Source organism: Amblyomma mixtum, chromosome 10 (assembly GCF_055824585.1).
Source record: "Amblyomma mixtum isolate Tamu chromosome 10, ASM5582458v1, whole genome shotgun sequence".
Classification (NCBI taxonomy): Eukaryota; Metazoa; Arthropoda; class Arachnida; order Ixodida; family Ixodidae; genus Amblyomma; species Amblyomma mixtum.
Genome location: NC_143021.1, coordinates 38,212,854 through 38,237,717, shown reverse-complemented (window position 1 = coordinate 38,237,717; position 24,864 = coordinate 38,212,854). Strand labels below are relative to the sequence as shown.

The 24,864-nt window shown below is 49.5% G+C and overlaps 1 protein-coding gene across 4 annotated transcripts in view; it reads left to right on the top strand.

The window, feature by feature from the left end:
* Positions 1-819: 819 nt before the first annotated feature.
* Positions 820-24,864, top strand: part of LOC149325611 (protein RCC2 homolog) — a 74,361-nt gene continuing 50,316 nt past the window's right edge. For 2 of the 4 annotated variants that reach the window (XR_016286043.1, XM_089562663.1), the window contains exons 1-4: positions 828-1,509; positions 1,967-2,104; positions 12,938-13,440; positions 13,504-13,684. Coding sequence is in view for 3 of the 4 variants with exons in the window: in XM_089562663.1 (XP_089418789.1) it covers positions 996-1,509; positions 1,967-2,104; positions 12,938-13,440; positions 13,504-13,684 (1,336 nt within the window). In the remaining variant the exon portion in view is untranslated. Of the gene's footprint in view, positions 1,510-1,966; positions 2,105-12,937; positions 13,441-13,503; positions 13,685-24,864 lie in introns of all 4 variants that reach the window. The other 2 variants (XM_089562664.1, XM_089562665.1) reach the window with 2 other exon arrangements.

Here is a 24,864-nt window from a genome sequence, read left to right as displayed (position 1 = left end):
AGCTAGGCAAACGAGACGACACCGAGCCGAGTAGACGAGGCTCCATACTTGCTGTGCGTAGCGGCGTCCTGTCGTCTGCTATTGTCGCCCCATTGAAATGCAATGGGCCCTTATTTTTGAAACGTCCTTCCCGAAGACTTCACTGGTCTCCTCGCTCAGTTGGCGACGCAAAAGGTAGGCATTGTCATGGAAAAAGACGAGAACGGCGAAAAGACGAAATGCTAAGTGGGAAAACAAAACTGGAACTGAAAAACCGTGCTGAGGTCCGATTTCATGCACTGCCAAAGGCTGACTTCCGGGACAAGGCCGCTTACTTCCGGTGGCTTCACTTTCGGGCGCCCGATGCGGCATCCAGCTCCCCTAGTGGAGATCAGTGGTTTTCGCCAAAGGGCGATGGTGGCGCCATCATTTGTCGGCACAGAAAAGTGCCAAGAGGCGAAAGGCGCCGAGGCGAGCGTTGCAAGTTGCGCGGGTCCTTTGATGGCGCCACCATCGCCCTTTGGCGGCAACCCGACGCTGGCGGCTTTCGGCTCGTCGATATCTGGGCAGACGATTACGAGTTTGCCGCATGCGCGGCTGAACCAAGCAAATAACGTTGTCAAACTTGCTACGACAGTAGTTACCTGAATACGCAAGCTCTATGCGCAGTTTTACCGGAAATGAGAGAGTAGTTGAGGCGGAAAAATTGTTTTAGATCGTCATAATGAATATGCACAGTAATACTATGCGCCGATGGATGCGCACGTAGCGCATCCCGGTTTACCCGCCGGAAACCACCTTCGATTTTTCAGCATGAGAGTTTCGGCGTGTGAAGGGAAAGTGCTAATGCGCGGCAGTGTAGCCGTGCGGCGGTCATGCAGCTAATGCGCACAGCGCCTAGCGAATTTCTGTCTGACCTTTTTTTTTTCTTTAAAGCGGGCACCACAGAGTTGCTTATGACTGCCCACGCTTGGCGATTTGGACATTTCTGTTACTTTTTACACGAGTAGAAAGGAATGAATGTGCAGGTGAAAGGGTATATGCAAATCAGGTGCCCCCGCTTGGAATCGCGCAGCACTGTCCGGCGGCGCGGGCGAGGGAGAAAAAGCGCTGGCCACCTGGGCGCGACCTATTTCCAAAGGGCGCCGCAGCGGGCTCATCGCGTCGTCCTCTCCGGCACAATAACTGCGGTAGCGTGGTCAGGGCAGAGTTGCGGCATGGACGGAGAAACGACGGAGGCCAAGCGGCGGCGCCTGGACGGCGAGGCGTCCGGCCCCGAGCAGCCGGACAATGGCGAGACGGACGCGCGGCCCAACGGCGGCACGGACAGCGTCGCCGCCGACGCTTCCGAGGCCTCCAAGCGCGCATTCGTGAGTGGCTCTTTGTCGGGTGGTGGCGCGGGGCCTGAGACTGCTGCTCTGGTCGCGCAGCGCGTCGCGGCAGCGGGCAGCCCCGGCACGCTGCTCTTCTGCGGGGGCACCAACTGGGACACCATCGGACGCAGGCCCAAAGACAAGCAGAAGGCGGCCGGTGAGTCCTTTGTGAAGAATGACAGTCCCTGTTTGCTTCAAACCCTGTTCGCGCGGGTATCAAAGCATCTGTGCAGGTGGGGACGCACTGTGATTTTTCTCAAGTGGTATTGCGCAATTTTAGTGACGTCGGTGTGTACAGAATAATTGCAGAGGAACTGCGAGTGCCCGTCAGCCAGGTCAAGCGCTTTGGAATATGCAAGCCTATCCTGAAGCAGTTTTGCACTGATGTAGGAGGTTTTACTCAGTGGAGGTGTGAGTACCACAGTTGTGTGCTCAGTTATGTTACACCGTCTCATCTCTTCTCGTGTGAAAGTGTGCCCTGCCTGTGCTGAATTTGGCCCCACAGTCCAGAATGTGGAGGCGTCACAGTCCCACGTCGTCTTTTTCCAGGGTGACAGGGGCAGAATAATAACAAAACCAATTGAAGGTTGCCTCCCTGTGTTGGCGCACTGCAGGTGGCTCGGCATCCCAAGACCGCAACCTGTGGGGCCCCCATCGCCTGGCCTGGCCGCACCGTGTGAAGGCTGTCTTCTCGGGCTGCTCGGCCTGCCACACTGTGCTGCTCACGGAGGAGGGCCAGGCCTACACCTGGGGTACACTTACTCTGCTTCCTCCTAGGCAGGCAGTGTGTTTTCAAGCCACCATTCCTCATCCCCCCCCCCCTTGGGAGCAAGTGGTGGTGTGTGTTGGCACAAGAGTTTCAAGTGTGCATGCAAGCAGTCAAAGAATTGGTGATCGGTTGGCCCAGCCACTCTGTTTGGGAATGGTTGAAAGTTGAAAGTTTATTGAGGAATACAATAAAAGTTGCAATTATATACAGCGAGAGGTCCCATGGTACAAGACCTCCCTTGAAAATCAATTTCAGTATGCAACATAATATAAAATACACAACACATTAATTAGCGACACAACAGAATAAATAAAGGCACTGTTTAAGATGAAGAGAGAGGGGGAAAGGCAGGGAAGGTTTCCGGTTGGCTACCCTTCACTGGGGAAGGGAATGAGGGGATTAAAGACTGCCCCTGCATATCCTCGCGAGAGCGCCTCAAGAACAAACCCTGGTTGCGGCTATAGCTGATGCTTGGGGCAGTATCTACTGTTCATCATGCTAATTTCTTTCGAGTGCAAACAAAGGTGTTTTTTGCACAGTTGAGCAGGCGTGCAGGCCACCCGTTTCTGTCTTGACATTTGACGGCCTAGCTGGTGCAGGCGCTGTGTCGTTCCTGTGCTTCAGAATACGAGAAGCCCTAATCCAAGCTTCCTGCTGGTGGAAATGGGAAACAAGTCTTGCTGCCCAGCATGCCTTGAGAGCAGCACTTGCAAGCAGCACTTGCAGTGGGCGTCATGTTTATGGTGCAAAATTTTAAACAAAAAATTCAGGGGCACTTTGGCTGTCTAAAGTGCGTAGAGGCGAAAGCGTTTTCCTCACCACTTTGGCTGCTTCTGTGGCACTGGTGGCGTCACATGTAATTGAGTAGTAATTACTAAGTGATGACAAATCACTGATTAATGGTTAATTACTGATTAATGCCTGAATACTAATTAACTGCTAATTAATTACGCTTAAGCTTCGCCTTTAGGAGTGGAACGCGACAGCGTGTTGTAGGGCTGCCAGGGAACGGTGGTTCGGCGGGATGCCTTGCCGTTTGAACGCAACGCTTTTTGAGGAAAGGAATTGGCGCAGTAATTCTCTGTCATCTCGGTGGACACCTGAACTGCACCGTAGAGGAAGGGAGGAAGTGGGAGTGAAAGAAGATAGATAAATAATGAAGAAAATGAAAATTGTATTGGAGGAAAGGAAATTACGCAGTAACTGTCTGGCATATCTCGGTTGACACCCATCAAAATTCAGGGGGGGGGGGGGGTGCACTTTTTTGACCTAAAGTGCGGTCACTGATGTGTGGTTAAGATGTTAAGCTTCGCCTCTAAGAGTGGAATGCTGTCACAGCGTCTTGCAATGCTGCCAGGGAGTCCATAGAACGCCATTGCCCATTCGGTTCTATGCCTCGCTCAGCGGTAAATTGGTTTTTGAGGAAAGGAAATCTGTCTCTCATATCTCGGTGGACACCTAAACCTCACCGGAAGGGAAGGGAGAAGGATGGCAGTGAGCGAAGACACCGTACTCACTAGACACGCCTTTGTTCATTCGAAACCATCGAGCTGGCATGGCGGAGTGGATAGCATGCTCGTCTCGCACTGCGAAGACCGGGGTTCGATTCCCGAGCTCGACCAGTTTCCTACTCGGTTTTATTTATTTATATGACCTGACTAGAAAAGTTAATTACGCTAATTGGGTAATTAATCAATTAACTAAGCTCAGTCCCACTTTCTTGGAGCATCACTATAGGATCCATTCAATTGGTTGCATGGTTACTAGCCAAAGTACAATTGGCCCCGTTTGAAATTGGCGCACTGTGACGTCACGACCGTTTCGACCAACTGAAAAGCGTGACATTTCTGTCGACAACTGCTGCTTACAACGATGAGACATTAAAGGCTTTCGCCTTAAAATGTACCAAGCAGATTCTGGTGGTGACATTACTGCCAGCTCCAGTGTGTTGGCTGCAAGTGCTTAGATGAGCAACTCCAGTCAGGGGGTTTCCATCAGCTGTGGCTCTGCAGTGAGCGCATTTTGATGAAACTTTCAGTGATTACGTATCCTTATGCCATAGAACATAACTCAGGTTTCATTATCTGGAGTGTCAGAAAAGTTGCTCTCATCACAGTGATCTTAGTATGGGTGCATCAGTTAAAGAGAAATTTGTAGTTTTTTTATTTATTTTTTTTTTGCTGGTTTGAGTGGCCAGTCATGCAGGATAAGGGGAAGGGGTTGTTGTTTTATGTTTTTTTTTTTTTTTCAGAAATCGCACCACTCTCAAGCAAGTTTAGTTATCTTGTTGCCAGAGCTATTTAAAACTTCACATTGAGCATGGTACATGCATATTCTTGTTCCCTGTAAAGTTGTGGTCCAGGAAGTGCCCTGGAGCTGCTTGTTGGCTGCACAGTATAAAAATGAGAGTTTGGTTTAACGAAGAAAAACATGTCAAAGGATTTGAGCAGCTGTCATTTTTTTTTCTCATCTAAATGCCTGTGATGCTTTTTTTCCAGCTGAACTGTGGAACAGCTTTGCTCATGCTCAGAAACTGATGGAAGTCAGCTGAAAGCAGCAGTAAAACCTGTGGTGGCAAACAAAAATTTGACTTGCCACATTTCTACTGTGCAGGTCATGATGAAACTTGGACGGCAGGTTCCTCATTGATTCTTCGCATTTATTATTTTATGAGAATCACATTTTCGGCTGTGCTTTCAGAATCGCCAAATTTAGAGGCCACCAGGGAGCGAGAAAAGGCAGCAGTTCCGACATTTAGCACCTGGGAGAGAGATGTGGAAACAGAAGAAAGGAAACCGTCCTTGTATACTCTCGTGGAAGAGTGAGCCTCTTGAAAATAAATTCCGCTGGCCAAACGCATTTACAAACGTTAAAATAATAGTGATTCCAAATTGGCCTTGAAGAATGAACAGCGCGGTGGTATCTGAAATTAAGAAGAGGCATTCAATGCAAGCACTTTTCATATGGTTTCAAGAGCGGCCCACACATGTTGAGGTTCATCCGATTAAGAAGAAATAGCAATTGTGGCAGCGCAACTGGAAATCCATTCAGCTGTCAACCTCCGAAAAGCTGACCAACTTGCCTGACAGTTTGTGTTGCGGAGCAAAAAAAAGTGATCACAGAAAGGTCCTTATTGTGGGTGCAGGATGATATTGCAGAAATCATGAATATGAACCCACAACACAAAGAACACCTTCACAATCTTTGAGATTTTTGCATTGCAAAATTTTAGTTAGGGCAGTAAGGAGATGCTTGGGGCTGAAAATCTGGGCACTGGCAGTGTGGTTGTGCTGCCTCTTTCCACTTGCTTACAACCACACACAATGAAAAAATAACAACTGAGGTACACCTGGGCCATGTCTCATGTCATTCTTGCGTATTCTTGGTAAGAACTGGGGTATCCTCTACTCCGGCAGAGGCTAGCGTAGTTTCAAAGCAGTTGATTTTCAATTAAAGTTTCTAAGAAATCGCAAAAACTAAGCATTTTGCACTCCCTAACTCCCTGTGATTCCATTTGGAATCGTGCAAAAAACTTATAAAGACCCAGATTGATTTTCTGATATTATCTATGCAAGAAGGATAGATGCTCAGGAATACAGTTGGGACAGCTGTGCCAATTGCCCGATTTTGATACAAAATGCGATTTGCTGCGCCAAACACCAGGCCATCCTGACACAGTTTTGTGCTCAGTATGGCGCAGCTTTCTGGTTTTCTCAGGAGTGTGTGAATATTTCAAGTTTTAAATAGTTTGCGAACAGTGATTTGCTATTTGATTTGATCCATTATTCAAAATATTTTACCCTTCTGAATAATGTGGAATTGCGGGATGTTTTGTAAATCCAAACTCCTCCTGGCCAGCTGTCGTGGATGAGATTCACTAGTTCCAGTATCTTGTCACAGCAGTTAACTTGCTGTTGAATGTCACCATGTAAGAAATGACAGAAGACAACAGCCACAGAAACCAAGGGGCACAGGGGATGTTTTTTTTAATTTATTTATTTAGTTTGTGGTGTTGATCAATTTTGAATATTACAGAATATGTTATCGCTTAAAGATAATTGATTAGAAAAGCAGAAGAAAAAAAAAATTAATTGCTTAGCGAGGGCCTCGATTCTGGCAGCCTTGACGCCATAGGAAGCATAAGAGGGTTCTCACACAGCTTCCACCCTCTCCGTTCGATGACGTTCTACGTCACACCTGCGGTAACTCAGGACGTTCCACGTCCGCCGCTTATGAACGTGGGTGGCGCTGATGAACACTCTCAAGGTTAGGTTACTTGTAAACATAAATACCCCCGAAAGCAGAAGAATTGACAGCCGTCGCCGTAGCTCAGAGGTAGAGCACCGGACGCGTAATTCGGAGGTCGTGGGTTCGGATCCCACCGGCGGCATGTGGTTGTTTTTTCTTCTGCTTTTCTAATCAATTATCTTTAAGCGATAACACATTCTGTAATATTCAAAATTGATCAACACCACAAACTAAATAAATAAATTAAAAAAAACATCCCCTGTGCCCCTTGGTTTCTGTGGCTATTGTCTTCTGTCATATTTATAACGAGCCCCTCAATCCCCTTCCCTTGTTTGCTTAATTGCTTAGCGAGGGCCTCGATTCTGGCAGCCTTGACGCCATAGGAAGCATAAGAGGGTTCTCACGCAGCTTCCACCCTCTCCGTTCGATGACGTTCTACGTCACACCTGCGGTAACTCAGGACGTTCTACGTCCGCCGCTTATGAACGTGGGTGGCGCTGATGAACACTCTCAAGGTTAGGTTACTTGTAAACATAAATACCCCCGAAAGCAGAAGAATTGACAGCCGTCGCCGTGGCTCAGAGGTAGAGCACCGGACGCGTAATTCGGAGGTCGTGGGTTCGGATCCCACCGGCGCCATGTAAGAAAGTAATGCTTTGACAGCTGTTGAGAGCCGATGCAGCTGGCCACATGACAACTCCCAGCCCCGGTCCAGTCGACGAGCAGTAAATTTTGATCGAGTGAGTGGCGCACGTCTTGGGAAGGTAGCCAAGCTGTGGACGTTTTGATAGAGCCCCGGAACAGTGTATTTGAAGCCACTGGGCACAAGTGAAGGCTTCGGGCCTGCTCTGTATCGTGGTGCATGTCCTTTGCATGTGTTTGGTTTGCGACAGTAATTGGCGCGATTAATATCCTGTCGAGAACAGAGGCCACAACCAGTGCTCTGCTTTTAGACGTTGCGAATAGTAACACCAAGTTTCCACTCTTTGTTTCCCGAGGCATCTTGTTGCGATAGCAGCCATCAGTTCACTAGTGAGGAGATGTCTCACCATGCTTCAAGATTTTGTTTGAAATGGCCACTAGGAAGATCAGGACAAGTTTGGCACCGTGTTATATAAGCGCGCAAGTTGGCAGAGAGAGAGCGAATTGGTTAGAAATAGAACAGTAGTTAAAGAAAGAGGAGGCGACGCATCCTGTGGACCCACCGTTAATTGATGGCTTTGCCACAAAGTGGGATTAACACCGGGATAGCTGGTTAAGCATCTTGAATAAACAGCGCGAACGAAGACGAGCACAAGAAAACGGACGACACAGCGCTGACTAGGGTTTATTGCTGATCATACAAGTATAAATACATAGATGTCGGCAGAGAGGGGAAGGTATACAAAGTGCGAAAAAACAACAACAAAAAAACATAAATGTGACAACAGCAACAGAAGCGCGCTAGAAATCAGCGGAGATTATCAGCACCCAGGAGTGACAGCTCTTTTTGCAGTAGTGTTAGTGAAGGAGTGCTTACACATGCATTTCCCTGCTTGAATGTGTTGTAGGCCTCGATAATTTCCCTCGCAGTTTTTTCCCGATTTTTGGCAATGACCTTAGTTTCATGATATAGCGGTACGCACTGTTTTTTCTCTTGTCTTTGCCCATTCACAATTCCGGCAATGAATGCCGAGGTGACCGGAAACTACTTTTGAGACTTTATAGCTGTGTTCGCTCAGCCTTTTATTGATACATCGTCCCGTCTGTCCAACGTACTGCCCTCCACAGGGCAGAGGGATGTTATAAACAACCCCCTTATCACAAGGGACGAAGCGTGACTGGTGCTTAGTTGTGCACTTAGCCACTTTTCCTTTGATCTCATTAACAGATCGGCACAAACCAGCCAGACGATCAGGCGCGGAAAACACAACATCGACACCTGCTTTTTTCCCAACTTTTTTCAGGGAGTGTGAAATTCCATGTAGATATGGAATCACAGCGACATGTTTGCAGTTGTTGTCTGATTCCTGGCCGTCTCGTGTAGCTGGTTCTGACTTGCTCTTCTTTAGGGCCGACTCAGCTACTGACGTGACAAGTTCTAGGGGGTACCCTGCCGAGAGCAACCTCACTAAGCTTGCTCAGGACATTGCGAATAGCGATTAACTAAGTCTTAATATGTTCTTTCTGCCAAAATGCACAAGCCTGACTGCCCACTCCGTGTCGTTGTCTCAGAGAGGGGTACTTGGCAGAAGTGCCTCGCCGAATTCATTAAGAGGCAACTCGCCGTAATCTCTGTTGACGATCCTTTCCAGGTAAAAAATTCGGACCAAGTAACTGACTTCCTGACGACGCACAATGCTGATGAACTTCTAGCTTTTTCTATTGACGTGAAAGACTTGTTCTATTCGATTCCCTATGGCGAACTGTTAACCAGTGTCAGTGAATGCATTGACCGACATGGCGTGGTTGCCTTTCAAAACGCGTCCGGTATCTCTGTAGCAAGATTTCTGCATCTGCTTTCCTTGTACCTGCAATCAACTTTCACTGAGTGGAACTCATCCATCTTCATTCAAAAAAACGGCATATGCATAGGCTCCTGTATCGCCCCAATACTCAGTGACATTTATCTCGCCAGATGTGACCGTGCTCTCAAAGAACGCCTTGGGAAAACTAAGGTGGTAAAAACATTTAGATTTGTCGACGACTACCTTGTTTTTGTTAAGTGCTCTGGACTGGAGTTTGAAGCCGAGGTGTCTCGTAGTCTGTCCATTTTTTCTGACGCTCTCTCCCCCCTTGAGATCACTTATGAAACCCCTGTTCACAACCGCATCAAGTTTCTAGACCTTGGCCTGTACTTCACTCCTAGCCACGTTTGCTGGGCTTTCGAGTCTCGAGGTAACAAGCTCCTTCTTGCCATTCCAAGCTCATTGAGAGGGTCCTGTTTGAACAGCTCATTAACAAAATCCTGCTACCACAGACTGCACACCAGGTAAAAAGGCTGCTCTCGGCAGGGTACCCCCTAGAACTTGTCACGTCAGTAGCTGAGTCGGCCCTAAAGAAGAGCAAGTCAGAACCAGCTACACGAGACGGCCAGGAATCAGACAACAACCGCAAACATGTCGCTGTGATTCCATATCTACATGGAATTTCACACTCCCTGAAAAAAGTTGGGAAAAAAGCAGGTGTCGATGTTGTGTTTTCCGCGCCTGATCGTCTGGCTGGTTTGTGCCGATCTGTTAATGAGATCAAAGGAAAAGTGGCTAAGTGCACAACTAAGCACCAGTCACGCTTCGTCCCTTGTGATAAGGGGGTTGTTTATAACATCCCTCTGCCCTGTGGAGGGCAGTACGTTGGACAGACGGGACGATGTATCAATAAAAGGCTGAGCGAACACAGCTATAAAGTCTCAAAAGTAGTTTCCGGTCACCTCGGCATTCATTGCCGGAATTGTGAATGGGCAAAGACAAGAGAAAAAACAGTGCGTACCGCTATATCATGAAACTAAGGTCATTGCCAAAAATCGGGAAAAAACTGCGAGGGAAATTATCGAGGCCTACAACACATTCAAGCAGGGAAATGCATGTGTAAGCACTCCTTCACTAACACTACTGCAAAAAGAGCTGTCACTCCTGGGTGCTGATAATCTCCGCTGATTTCTAGCGCGCTTCTGTTGCTGTTGTCACTGTAGGGCGTAAGCTGCTCGGAGATCCTCAGAGAAGACAAGACGTCTGTTCTGTTCAACCGTTTATTCTCTGAGTAACGGAGCTGCGGCGGGGAGCGCGGGAGGCGCACCCCGCCGCTGCGAGAGGGAAAAGGGAGGAGAAGGAAAGAGCGCGCCAGATGCGGGGGCGCGCGGGGTGCGGTCGGGTTCCTTTGAAGGGGGCGCCGCAGACTTCGACCGCAATGGCGTTCACCTCACGTTGCCGGGGACATAGGGAAGAAGCACGCGTAAGTTGTGCCGGCGAGGGCTGGCGCCATGGCTGGCGCACTACACGGCTCCCCCCCGAGAGAGGAAGCCAAGGCGACGAACGATTTACTTCTTTGGGCAGCTGGGATGCCAGTGGACGCGACGAGCTGGAGGAGCTTGCTGTCGGTCGGAAATGAATGGGGCTGTCGCAAGTGCAGGCGCTGAAACGCAAGAGACGGGGGCCTCGATGTACGCTGGCTTGAGTCGTTCGAGGGCCACTGCATCTCGCGTTCCGTTCAAGTCTACCAGGAAAGTGGAAGGACGGCGCTCAAGGACGCGGAAGGGGCCGAGATAATGTGGTTGGAGGGAACCACGCACAGGGCTCTAATGCACGAAAACGTGGGTTGCAGTCTTTAAGTCTGGAGTCACGTACACAGTGCGTTGGTGTTCTCGCGTCGGCTGTGGTTGAAGGTGGCGGAGGATATGCCGGAGCCTGTCGACGTATTCACTTGCTGTGGACGGGACTGCGGGTTTCGAGCTTTCCAAGAAATAGGCTGGAAGACGAAGAGAGGTTCCGTAAACAAGCTCGGCACAGGCGCACGAAAGGTCTTCTTTGAAGGCAGATCGGATTCCGAGCAGTGTGAGCGGAAGAGCTTCGAGCCACTTGACGGGGGGTCCGTGCGCCGTAAGCGCTGCTTTGAGGTGCCGATGGAAACGCTCTACGAGTCCGTTTGTTTGTGGATGGTAAGATGCAGTCCGTAGCCGTGCTGCTCCGAGCAGCTCGAGACAGTCCTCATTGAAGACGTGGCAATCGTTTGTGATACCTCCACAGGTACGCCAAGGCCCGTTTGGCCCATCGATTTCCGCAAGAAAATCTTCGAATCCTTGCACACCCTTTCTCACCCTGGAATTCGTGCAACTCAAAAGCTGATCACATCCCGCTTTGTCTGGACCCGCATGAACACCGACATTCGCGACTGGGTCCGCGCGTGTGCGCCCTGCCAGCGTGCGAAAGTACACAGGTACCCAGTGGCCCCAACGCAGCGTTTCCTGCAGCCCGACCAACGCTTCGCAGTAGTCCATATCGACATTGTTGGCCCCCTACCCCACTGCCAAGGCTACCGGTATTTATTGACATGCATCGATCGCTTCACCCGATGGCCTGAGGCTACACCAATCGCCGACATCACAGCAGCCACTGTCGCCGCGGCCTTCGTCTCTACTTGGGTAGCGCGGTTCGGCTGCCTCAGAGAAGACAAGACGTCTGTTCTGTTCAACCGTTTATTCTCTGAGTAACGGAGCTGCGGCGGGGAGCGCGGGAGGCGCACCCCGCCGCTGCGAGAGGGAAAAGGGAGGAGAAGGAAAGAGCGCGCCAGATGCGGGGGCGCGCGGGGTGCGGTCGGGTTCCTTTGAAGGGGGCGCCGCAGACTTCGACCGCAATGGCGTTCACCTCACGTTGCCGGGGGCATAGGGAAGAAGCACGCGTAAGTTGTGCCGGCGAGGGCTGGCGCCATGGCTGGCGCACTATATCACATTTATGTTTTTTTGTTGTTGTTGTTTTTTCGCACTTTGTATACCTTTCCCTCTCTGCCGACATCTCTGTATTTATACTTGTATGATCAGCAATAAACCCTCAGTTGTTAGTCAGCGCTGTGTCGTCCGTTCTCTTGTCTTTTGTGCTCGTCTTCGTTCGCGCTGTTTATTCAAGACAACACACAGTGGGAATTGGAGCATTGCGTGTCTCTACTTTGTCTGCATCCTCTCTGCTGGTGTTATTTTTCGTGATATGTGTCAAATCACCCAGCTCTACTACTGTGGAGGAGTTTGTGCACTTGTGCATTGGCAAAGAGTAAAATCAGCTTGCACAGAATATGTCTGGGTATCAGGAACAGTTGCAGGCAGAAGGACGTGGCTAGGGGTAGTTTATTTAGGGACAGCTTGCATTTGCAGGCATAAGGATCTAGTAAACGGTCTCAGTGACGGTAAAAAAACAGCTCGGAGATGGTGCTAGAATAATTCTTGTGGGGGATATGAATGGTCGCATGAATGGTCTAAATGGATACATGCACAGATTGTAACGAGCAGCACACAATCCAAAGACCTCTGACCAACACGTGGGACAGAGTCTGCAAGAGGCATAGTGCAATTGACGGCTTCTGTTATTTCCCTGGGAAGCTGGTTTCTATGCTTCCAGTCTATGTCGAGGTTGGAACGGGCCTCTTAAAGGCTCCCTCTTCCAATCTTGCCATCCATTGGCGTGACTGCTGAGGCAGGAGTGGCAACGGCAGGTGTATTTTGTCAAGTATAAGGGCAACCTGCTGTGCCACTATGTATGGCTGCAGCTTATTGGATGAAAATAGCCTTTGGAAGTCTGATTACCATCATTGTGGTTAACTGCTAGATCATTCCGAGCCATTCCCCAAATAACCAACCCTGAAAACTGTCCGTGGAGTTGGGCTGCATAACGGACCTCAAGGAAAAAGCTTCCAAAGGACTCGGTCACCAGGATGCAGTAATGTGACAAGCACACATGACACTGCTACCAGTGAGTGTTTGAGCTCCTGGGTAGCTGTGATGCAGAACATGCTCGGGCCAAGCCTGGAAAAAAAGGTTCCTGCCAACAATAGGAGGCTTCTGAAGAATGTTGACTGAGGCTGTGGTGATGGGAATCTGCTGCAGGGCGCAATGACAAGGGCCAGCTGGGCCAGTCCGATCTGAAGCGGCGCGATGTGCCCACCTTGGTGGAGACACTGCGGGACTCTCTGGTGGTTGGGGCAGCTTGCGGCCGTGGGCACACGCTCTTCCTCACCGACCACGGCGTGGTCTTCGGCTGTGGCGACAACAAGATGGGCCAGTGTGGCGTTGGGTCGCAGAATGCCTCGGTGCACGTACCCACACGGGTGGCCTTCAAGCTGCGCCCCGCGGTGCGTGTCTCGTGCGGGGGTGAGTTCTCGGTGCTGGTGGACTGCCGGGGCCACGCGTACACCTTCGGCTGCCCCGAGTACGGCCAGCTGGGCCACAACACGGACGGCCGCTACTTTGTCACCAGCAACAAGCTGCAGTTCAAGTGCGAGCTGGTGCCCCGGCGGGTGCAGGTGTTCATCGATCGCAGCCGCGAGGGGCACGTTGTGTCGGTCGATGACGTCCACATCGTCGACGTGGCCTCAGGTCTCAACCACACGGTGAGTATAGTAGAGGGGAGTCCCCACATGTCGCAGTGTTATCCCGTGCTTCCTGCATTGCAGATAGCACTGGACGAGCGCAAACGGTGCTTCTCGTGGGGCTTTGGGGGTTACGGGCGGCTGGGCCACAATGAACCCAAGGATGAGATGGTGCCCCGGCTCATCAAGGCCTTTGACGGACCCAACCGGGGACTGTGCTCCATCCATGCTGGCGGCACCTTCAGTATGGCTCTCAGCGAACTCGGTAAGCTTGGTTGGGCGAAAAAAAGTACCGTGTTTACATGCATAATTTGCTTACCCCTAATTTTTTGCCTGTATTTGTAATGAGGTTGGTGTCCAACCAAGGGCAGCCAGTGACTGCAAAAGAAGCCTGTACAGTTTCCACAGAAGCTTCAGAGTTAAGGAAATATTATATTACGAATCTACTCCACCTTGCGGGATTCGTCTTGACATTTGTACAACTTTGATCCCACTTCGAGTTAATACTCAACTCGATCTCTCCCTACCGTATGGTAGCCGTCCTGGTTAACTCAGTTCGTAGAGTGACTGCTCTGGTGAACTGGTGGTCCTGGGCTTGAATCCCCGACCAGGACGAATTTTTTTTTTTAAGAGGGGGACACGGCTCTTTGCGGCCAAAAATTGGTCAAAAATCGTATTTTCGATCTTTTCATTTTCACGATCCTGAGGTCATTGCGCAGCTATCTACGAATTTTCGTTGAAAAGTACCGCCTAATTCATGCATTATGGCGTTCCAAAGACGTGAAACTGCATGCGCGGCCCTTTAAATTGAGGTCTAATTGCACCGAACTTTGACTGCCCGCAGTTCGAGAAATACGCGCTCTGCCAGCGCCACTTTGGTTTCATTTGAAAGGTCTCTCTCTGTTCATGCTATTCCCATATTCTGGTTGGCAACTATGAGCAAGCCCTAGAAGCGGTAAGCAAAGAAACAAAATTGGGCAAAACGCGCTCTGCTATTGGTTCTCAAAATCACGGGACCAAAATGGCGACTTTTGGTTGGTTGACGTCGACCAACCAAAAGTCGCCATTTTGAGTGAGTCGGGCAGTCCCACTGTCACGGTGAAGTCAGGTTCGTTGAGCGCTAAGTGCGAACTATTTCTATTTACGCAAGTCTTAGGTTAAAAGATCTAAAAGGGAACGAAAGGTTGAGATCCGAGGCGCGCTGGGAACTGTATTGTCGCATCCTGGTGTCTACATTCAGCAACAACGCCGTAACTGGCGGTGCTTAGCGTGACACCGAGGGTTGAGGGAGCGGAAGGTGGAGCTCAGAAGCTGCATCATCGCATCCCGTTATCTACAATCAGTGATGAAGCGCCGACGCTTTGCGATGACCCGATAACGACGTTGCCGGCGGTGCTTAGCGCCACTGCGAGGAGTGATCAGGGCGATTCCTGCTGCATACAGACAGCATAATTGTAACTGTGCAGATGAAGAAGCGATACCTAAGCAGCTTCCGTTGACAGCCAGCAACGGCACGATAGATCGAGCTTCCCGGCAAAGCTGGTGGCACGGCGGCAGCAGCGGCCGCGAAACGACGTCCCGCAGAGTGCGAAATTTAAGAGTAAAATACTATATATGAAGAATGCCCGAGGAAATTGGACGATAACAGGTGGGCAGCTAAGGTATTTAAATACTCATACGGAAAGAGCATTGAAAAGAACTAGGAAACTAACCAGTAAGTATGCCAGACATGAGGATGGAGAAAGAAAGAGCATGAAACGACAGGTTAAAAACGCGGAAGTTGAAAATTGGATTAATTCAATGGAAAAGAAGCATAGTGTAGAACTGTATCGGTACTGGAAAAGGCAGAGCAGGAAAGAATTTTTCTATGATAACTCAAGAGGCAGTGCCCTACTCTTTGAAGCTAGGCCAGGGTGTCTTAGAACGCGCAGCTACAAAAAGAAATTTAACGAAGAAGATGACACATGTGCAGTGTGTGGTAGATCTGTGGAAACAATTTAACACCTCATACTCAAATGTGATAGTATCCATCCAGATGTCGATGCAGGCACAGTCACTCTTCCGGAGGCCCTAGGGTTTAGAGATAATAATGGTCATATAAATATAAATCTGTAGTGGAAGTTATCAAAAAGCGATTGGAGGATTGGTGGCTGAAAAGCAGAAAGGTGACATCAGGTTAGAAGTGTAGGAAACCGTAGTGAAAGAAGATAGTGAATCTTAATGAGAATTAACAACACAGTTGAACAAAAATAAAAAAAAAGCTGAGCATGGTGGCCACCACCCCGTTGCAAAAGGGGCGTCCATCCAATCCGAAACCTTGACAAAATAAACTTGCTTCTCAGTGTTTTGACGATCAGAGATCGTTTGTTAGGCTGTGATCACAGCGTTGTTGTTAGGTTCAATCGTGAGCCAGCCACAACTTGGGGTAGGGCGCAGTGCAGAGGCACTGGTCTCGGGTTCCAGCCTCCAGACCATGCCATCTGTTCGCCGGCAATTTCCTTGTTGCAAGCGCAATTGTGTCGACATCTACCCTTGGTGCCACAAAAATATGCCAAAAATGTTTTTTTCCGATTTCTCAAAACTGCAATTTTGGCACATTCAGAATTTTGGAGCAGCGATATCTCCAGTGCTATATCAGCTATTAGTACAATTTTTTTTTTTTTTAGAAAAATAAATGCACAAATTGTGCAGTAATGCTAACTTTAAACCACTGCTTCCTTGGAAAGATTTTGAAAATAAATCTTTTGTCTCAGTCATCAAAATTAGGTTTTTCTCTGTCAAGTTTGACCAGCTGTAACTTTCGTCCAAGTCGTCCTTGAATGCTCATTTATGCCTTACCGCACTCCTTGGTGACTCTAGATCATTTATAAATGTAATCTTCTCCACAAGTTATGTTAATGAACCAAGCTTCCTCCAAACAAAAGACATACTTTCCATGACAAATCTAAAACTTGCTGTTGCAGGAGGAAACCGTTTGCAGTTTTAGAATCAGCACATTGAAAATGAACAAACAATGAAAATTTGGTATAAATCTGTCCATAAATAAAGAAAATATAGTTCTCAAGAGGGGTGTCCCCCCTTAACTACAAAGTTTGTGTGGAAGCCAAGTAGCTTTCCTTTGTTGCTGTCAGCTGCGCTTGGGTGGATGCCAGTGAGTAATTACCATATTTACTCGCATAATAGGCGCACTTTTTTTTTTTTTCTAAAAAACCAGCTCAATGTTCAGGGTGCACCTATTGCACGGGGTAAATTTCTGGAAATTTTCGACTCGCGAAATGGAACTTACCGCGTGAATGCACCTGTGTACGGGCCATACCCTCTTTTCCTGAAGGAAATATTAAAAAAAAAAAAAAAGATCCATGTAAGGGCTGCCCCTGAACTTTCCACGACCCAGATGGGAATAGCCTTCGAATTGGCCTCCTCGATCAGCTCCGGCTGCGCGCAACGTCGCTTAAATCATAGAGGCCACACACAGGCACTTCCAGGTGCCACCCACGGATGGCGCCGGAGGTCATGGGCCATCATCATCATCATCAACTTTTTCCTTCGCTGTGAGCTTTTGCTCTAAACATCAGCATCAGTATCACCAGCTCCAGTTTTTTGTGCCTGTCAAAGGCCCGGGATCTGTGGTAGCGTGTTGTGGCTTTCGTGTGCTGCCGCCGAGCATTGCTATTGTAGCACAGCGGCAAGCACCTTAATAGCCACACGGCTATTCGCAGTCGCAGACCTCCCCCTTGCGGTGGAACTGCCGGACCATTGGCTGCTTGGTTTGTTACTAGTCAGCCAGACTGCATGCGAGGGCCTCATTTTATCTCTGTTTGCCCCTGCCTGCTAGCTTGAATAAGACAAGCTGTCAGTGTTGTATCATATTGGTCAACAGTGCTTGACCATTTGCGATTGTATTGTTGGGCTTTGCAGTGCACGCCCAGCGGGCTTTGAGCTGGGCGTGCGTCATGCCATCATGCGGTGAACTGTATAAGGTGGGGCAGGTCGGGGGCATGTCTTATATTTGGAGTGAGTTTGGCGGTATGAGCTTGCTGAAGTTTTTTAGCACATGTTCTCAAATATTGAAGAAGCGTAGCTTGTTGGGCCAGTTGGTGCATGGTAAGTAGAAAACCAGTGGAAAGGACGCGTTCACAAGGAGAAGTACTCAGGAAAACGCTGGAAACACAACTGAAAATTCTTTACTTGGTGAATCGCCAACATCAGAACAGGGCGCATATGCGCGAGAGCAACCGCAAACGTTAACAAAACAGCAAACACAAAATTGATTAAGCGACCGAAGATTGCATGTGGCAACCTACGTCCCATTCGTGAAACTGTACTCTTTTGCTGGGAACCCAACAGAGCTGTCGCTGACGCATTCAGCTCCTAACTGCTTGATTTTGAAGGCTTCTAAGATTTCTCGTTCTATCTGCATTTTGCCGCGGCCGATGATTTTGACATTGGCGAACAGAGGGGTGCAGTCTTTGCAGTGGTTGCAATGTCTTGGCAGATTTGCTGTGTTGCCTGGCTGCAGCGAAGTGCAGTGCTGCCTCATGTTCTCAAAAGTTTGCATAATTTGAGCGCCCCCTTTTTGAAGCCTTAATTTGAAGAATGTGAGTAAATACGGTACGAATGGCAGTATGGACTTGATGCTTACCTGGCAAATGAGCTCAGTGGATGTCAGGCACTGGGAGGTGGCCAGATCCAGAGGAGCATGCACACTGCGCTGCTGGCAAAAGGCCTCAAGATAGCTCACAATGTGGGCACGAGCCCTTTCTCGTGACACCTGGAGCACTTTCGATGAGACAGCCCTCGTGTGTTGGATTTGCCGTGCTGCAGCCTCACGGCATTGTTGCAAAGCGATGGCCACGAGGGATAGCATGCAAGCCGCATTGTGCGAGACACGGTGGCTAGACTGTCCCACCTGCCCAGGTTCCAAGAGACTGTGTAGGATGAAGGTGGTCACCACAAAACAATAACCGCAGGAGGCAAGTGTGCCTGCTGTTGTATTTGCCTGCACATCCATAGCAGTGTACAGCAGCCACAGTGGCTCTGGATGGCTGTCGGCAGACTGGCTTTATCTACACTCTAGCACATGCTGACAGGCTGTTCTGCGAGGGAAGGACTAGTTAAGCACTGTAGTAGGTGCGAGGTGTAACTTGTGGGGTAGTAATGGGGGAGGGGGGGGGGGGGGGGGGGGGGGGGGCAAATGCGTTCACCCCACTCAACTGCGGCTAACACAGTTCAATACCGCCACACCCCACCCCGTGATCACGTGCGCTACCAAGCGTACACCGATCTGGCGGGCCTTGCTCTATGGGGCAAGAAAGGAACGACACTCTAAATAACACATACAAGGAATTTATTGGTGCAACAACGATAACACCAGCTAGCAACAATATACGCTAAGAAATCGAGGACGTCGAACTCACCAGCACGGTTACGACCGAACGTTTACCCATGCTAGGGCAGGAGGGAAACTCCTGATGGGATGAGATGCGGATGTATGCCCCCCCCACGAGGCCTCGCCCCACTGGTGGAGAGCGGAGCTCCATGCTGACATGTCAGTGTGCGTCATATTCTCTAGCCGAAGTGCAAGTGCTCTTCCCTGCACACGCAGCAATCACACCTTCTGTGGCACTTATGTCACTGCAGAGAAATCATCACAAGGTAGTGAGTGCCATTCAGAAATGCAACAGCTGCGAGCTGAGATGGACTAGAAATTTGCAATTCCCAAATATTAATGAGGTTCGGATAGTAAAAAGCATTTTTATCACAATCTATAAGCTCTAAAGTACCTCATTAGTTTCTTCCGAAGAGTAATGGGACCTTTCTGGCTTATGAAAGTGCCTCCCGAATCATGAGGTTCAACATCGCTTTCAGCAGTACTAATGGCTTCATGTAGTAGGGTCTTGTTTTGAAAGCTACATCTTTCTACTATCTGTTTTTAGCAGGAAAACTGTCGAGTTGTCAAAATGTGTGCGCGTGTAGATGCTTTTGCATCACATGTGATGTATGTCGACTCCAGATTGGATGTCGGAAAGCGTCATCTGCCAGGCAACAGTGCGTCCATCGCCATTCTGGCATGTCACATTGATAGCCACTCGGCTAACCTGCTACGATGGCTGGCGGGCATCGGAAATTCTGAACTGCTAACGCTTTCTGCAAAAATGAAAAAGACGGCGACGAGCCATCAGATGGGCCAGTGCCGGTAACCAATGTTGCAGTGGGCCTTTTCGGCAGGCCCACGGAGGGTGCAGACGTGTGAGCTGCAGCCGACAGTGTGCGACAGGCAGTGCGTGTGAACACACTTTCTCTCTCTCTCAACAAGTAGCAGCAGTTGAACATAGAGTGAACGAAGAACAGTGACGACTTTCTGCAATGTCTGCAACTCTTCCGACTTCGTCCTTTGCCGAAGTGCCACATGATGGAACCAACGAGCTGTGAATGAACTGCTTCAGTAAGCGCAGTGCAAAGTATGCAGCAGCCTTGTTCGGGGAAGCGGCAGTGGGTTGACCACAAGGCTTTCGCCAAGCACACTTTAGAACTTCCAAAGTGTCGTCGGTAATTTTTTTTAAGCTTGTTCTGAGCCATGGTACCTACGGAGAATTGAGGGTTGGATAAAGTTTGCTCAGGGCCAGTGAGGTTGCTACAGTAAGAGCTCGTTAATTCGACACTGACGGGACCGCGAAGAATTGTCGAATTATCCGAATGTCGAAATATCGAATGAAAAACAAAAAACATTTGCTGCCACAGGACGTACTTTTATTTGGCAAAGAAATCTGTTATCGTCTGCTTTTTAGGGCGAATTTGAGCAGCTACGATAGCTCTAACAGCTGCCAGGTGCTCCGCGGCACACACACTGTCAGGGATTTGTTCACAGAAGTCCTCCCGCATGGACAAGGCTTCTGCGGCTTCTTTCACCGTGCGCTTCGGCATTTGGGGCAACTGCTCACAATCGTCACCTTGCGACGAATCATTGTTGTCAGCGCCTGTCACTTCTTCAATTATTTCGTCCTCGGTCAGCTGACTGGCAACGGTAACACCATCATCAATCGACACACAATCAGCAGGCCGCACTTCATAAGGCAAGACACTCTCGAAACAGCTGTCATGCAGCTGAGTCAGCTGCTTCGGTCGGCAGTTCCTCTGCACAGCAGTTCGGTTGCACAGGAGTGTGGGCCCATTCGTGAGCAAGTGTTCAAAGAGCTAAGGGGCGTAATATCATACTTTTTCCCAGCTTCCATACACAGAAGCATGCGTTGCAAGACGTGTGTCCTGTACTTGCATTTTAAATGTTGTATTACGCCCTGGGCTGAAGGGCTGCGCTTGCATTTGGCGGGAGGAACACACGCTTTGTCCATTCCAGGCCTGAAACCTTGCAGTGAGCACTGCAATTGTCCACAACCATGAGGACCTTCCGTTTTTCAGCTCCAAAACGCGGGTCCAGCTGATGAAGCCATGATTGGAATATGCTGGTTGTCATCCAAGCCTTCCTGTTGGCTTGATATCTGCAACTGCAAGGTGCCTCGCATTCTTTAAGCATCTCGGCTTCTGTGCCTTTCCGACGACTAGGAGCAGCAGACAGACGCTCTGTTCCCATCGTGTTGGCGGCAATAAGCACAGTAACCCTTTCTTTACTTCTTTTGCCTGCTGTGCAGGGGTCACCGTTGAAGGTGATAGTTTTTTCAGGGAGTGCCTTAAAAAACAACGCTGTCTTGTCGGCATTGAATACATTCCGAGCGTCGAATGCAGCTTCTCGGCGTTGAATACCGTATTTACTCGCATAATAGGCGCACCCCTAGTTTGGGCGCAAAAAATCAGATTTATTTTTTTCCGCGCATAATAGGCGCACCCCTAGTTTGGGCGCAAAAATCAGATTTATTTTTTTCCGCGCATAATAGGCGCACCCCGAACTTGGCACTGTGATCAATACTGTATTTACACGATTGCAAGCCGACGCCTCGCCGCCCCCCGCCCCACAATCTTTATTTTAACAAAGTTTTTGCTGAACTGACTACTAGTCCTCACTAGTGCTGCTGCGGACCCACAGCACGTACAACGACATAGCGTGGAACAGCCGCACACAGTTTTCAGGGATGCTCACTTTAAACGTCTGTTTGGAAAGCTTCATCAGCCGGAAACCTTCCCAACTTAGGACCCCGAAAACCGCGGCGATAGGAGTCGCATACGAAAATTTAGGCACGCCGCAGTCGCAACTGCCGCACTTCTCGTCCACATCGAATTTCCGGCCTGCCGCACGCTTGCCGTGTTCGAGATCTAACTCCCAGCCGTGTAGCTATTAAGGCGCTTGTCCGTCGCGCTAAAATATCAGCGCTCGGCGGCAGCGCAAGAAAGTCACAACTACGATGAACTAAGACGCTACGACAGAAACCGGCCCCTTGACAGCCGTGAAAAAAACGAGCTGTTGATGCTGATGTCGATATAGATGGCGAAAGCTCGCAGCGGGAGAAGATGATAAGCTTGACCTTGGGCGCGGCCTCCGCGACCAAGCAGCCGGAGCTGATCGCGGAGGCCACGGCGCGTGCATTTCGAAGGCTATTCCCGCATGGATCGTGGAAAGCTTGGCTGGGCCCTTACACTGATATTTTTTTTTTATTATTTCCTTCGGGAAAACAGGATGCGGCCCGTACACGGGTGCGTTTATGCGGTATGTTCAATTTCGCGAGTCGAAAAATTTCCGGAAATTTTACCCCGCGTAATAGGCGCACCCCGAACTTTGAGCCGGATTTTCTGGAAAAAAAGTGCGCCTATTATGCGAGTAAATACGGTACATTCCGAGCGTCGAATGCAGCCAGGTGTTCACGGAGCCACTCCTCAAAGACATCTTTGTCCACAGAAGCCCTTTCGCCACACACACATGAATAAACAGTTGGTAGTTAGCGCTCGTGAACGTCTCAGTGTGTCTCTCTTTGTCCCTTGTCTGTATTTTTGCGCTGAATTCAATTTAACATGCTTCACCAACTAGCCCGGCAGCTTGCTCTCCTGAACACTCATAAAAGTCAGGTTGTAACGGCTTCTGAAACGAGCAAGCCAACCTTCAGAAGCTTTCAACTCCTCAACGTTCATTTTCGTGGCAAACCTTTCGGCCAGGTCACAAATGAGTGGCCCCCTCACAGGGAGGTAGGCCTCTATGTGGCCAAGGTGGTCCTTTTAACACCTTCAGTATTTCTACTTTCGTCGCTGTGTCGCCATCGCAGCAGGACACAAAGGCAGGGGTGGAATTGCTGCGCCATTTGCGCCATGGCCCGCCATAAGGATTTCCCTGCGCCATCCTGGTCCATGGACGGCAAATTGCGCCTTGAATAGTTTCTGGCGCCACTCTGCGCCGCGCAGAAAGACTACTGACAGTTTCGGTTTCTGTTTGCCTGTGAGTGTTGTGCTTGGCTTTTGGCTGAACGCACCCCTGAAGCTCGCATCAGCGGCCAGTGGCGCCAGCTAGCGTGGCGGAGGCGCGTCCGTGCCTGTCTGCGTGCATAGTCAGCATAGCGCGTCGCATCATACATGTGCAGTGAACGACGGCAACTGTGATTTTGCGCAGAGACACAGAAAATTAAGAAATGGTGAAAAGTAAATACCATTTTGCTTTACTCAGTGCTGTTAAACTGACAGGAGCGAACCAAGAAGTGGTGACGCTATGAAGGGGTGAAATTACAACCCATGTGCGCTGCGGCGGTTGTTTCCAACCGCTTTTATCATTCTCTGTTTTCGTCACAGTCTAGAAACTGCATATTGCCGCAGAGTTGAAGAAAGAAGTGTACGACAGAAACATCGGGCTAGAAGCTAGCCCGCGCAATCACACCGTGCAGCGTGCGCGCCAGGGCACCCCAGCATGCTGCTGATGCTGTGATCAGTGCAGGCGACAGTGTGTATGCGCTGAGGGAGTTTTTCCCTGTGGAAGGGCTTCCTCACGTATAAGGGAAAGGCCGTTGTCATAGTCCTTCAATGTTTTTTCTGGTCACGAAACTCCGGCCAAAGTTTCATATAGGGGCAGCGCGCGCCGCTAGAGGCGCGGCTGTCAGCGAGGGGGCACGAGTCGCTGCGCGAGCCCTGCTCGCAGCGGCTGTTGTCCGGCCAACCGGCTCATATTCGCTTGGTAGTTATGCTTTCTGGGGATCGCTGTTTGGGCTTACGATGTCCACTACTTTACCGGTTATCACCTGATAGCTTGGCTGCAACGTCGAGACACTAAAAACCCTCTACGTTCGACGACGGCCACTAGTAAACCTTGTTAGCGGCTGTTTACTGGCAAACAGTTAACGCACTTACTTTCTCTCGTTGATTTTCACTAAAAAGCGATTTTCGTACAATGTTCCAGCCTTGGCATTCATTTTTACCGCAACTTGCCCACAACGTTATTCTGAAGATCTAGCGCAGCGATCAGTAACATGTCTGTATGTGTCTGGGTTGCGCCTGTCTCGGCCGAGTCCTCGCTTTCATCTAAGCGCACAAGAATGCTTAAGGCTGGCGTTTACCTTGTGATAAATACTGCAATCTCAGTAATGCTGAAAACATGACGTTATGGCGGTATTTTAATAACTGGAATGCGCGCTAGAAGAGCGATCACATGACGAATGCACCGGTAGTTTGATGGTGCTCTCTATTTTTTATTTATTTTTTTTTGCTGACACTTTCGGAGGTGGCAAAGCCAGCTGCTGAAGACTCTTGCTTCATAAGCCATTTATTTACACTTTTTCACGCTGTGACTACGGAGGCGCTGACGAGTGCAAGGAAATATTGCTCATGTGCTCGCTTCGCGCGCTACCAAGATAAGAGACAAGCTGTGAGCGGCGACGCAATAAGCCAGAAATGCGCAATGATAGAAATCAAGGAGAAACATGTACAAAAAATAAAAAGCGCTAGGTGTTCAACGTGGTTAAACCCAGCAGAGGTGCGAACGCATGTGTTTAGGCTGTTTGGCTCATGGTTTTGCTTTGCTGGGTCGTTGCACGTCTGGCGACGATATTATACTGAAGTTAAGCTCTGATCGAGGTTAAGCTAGTCTGATGTGTTCGTTCCGAAGGTGGACGTTGATGAAGACGACGGTGTACAATGCGCGCAGCGCGAGAGTGTGTTACAGTTTAGTTTTTTCCTGTTTGGATCTGCACGAAACCCTGGCCAATCTCCCACCGTGGGTATGTGTCATCGTTTTTGAGGCAACAACAACAACAACACGAGGCGTGATCGGCTGCTGCGATAGCACAGTGCTCTCGTGCAGTGGCCAGCGAAGCTGATCCGTTCGCGTCGCCGGGGGTACGAAATTTCTAGTCGCAGCAATATTTATTTTATTTCTGCGCCCTTAAATTCAGGGACGCCACAAGATTCTTGGTGGGTTTCATCCCACGAAGTGGTGCTTTCGCACCAAAAGCCATCAGCACATTGAAGAGCACAGCTGTCTAAAATGCAACATCGTCACAGATTCGTGCCCAAGTACGCTGG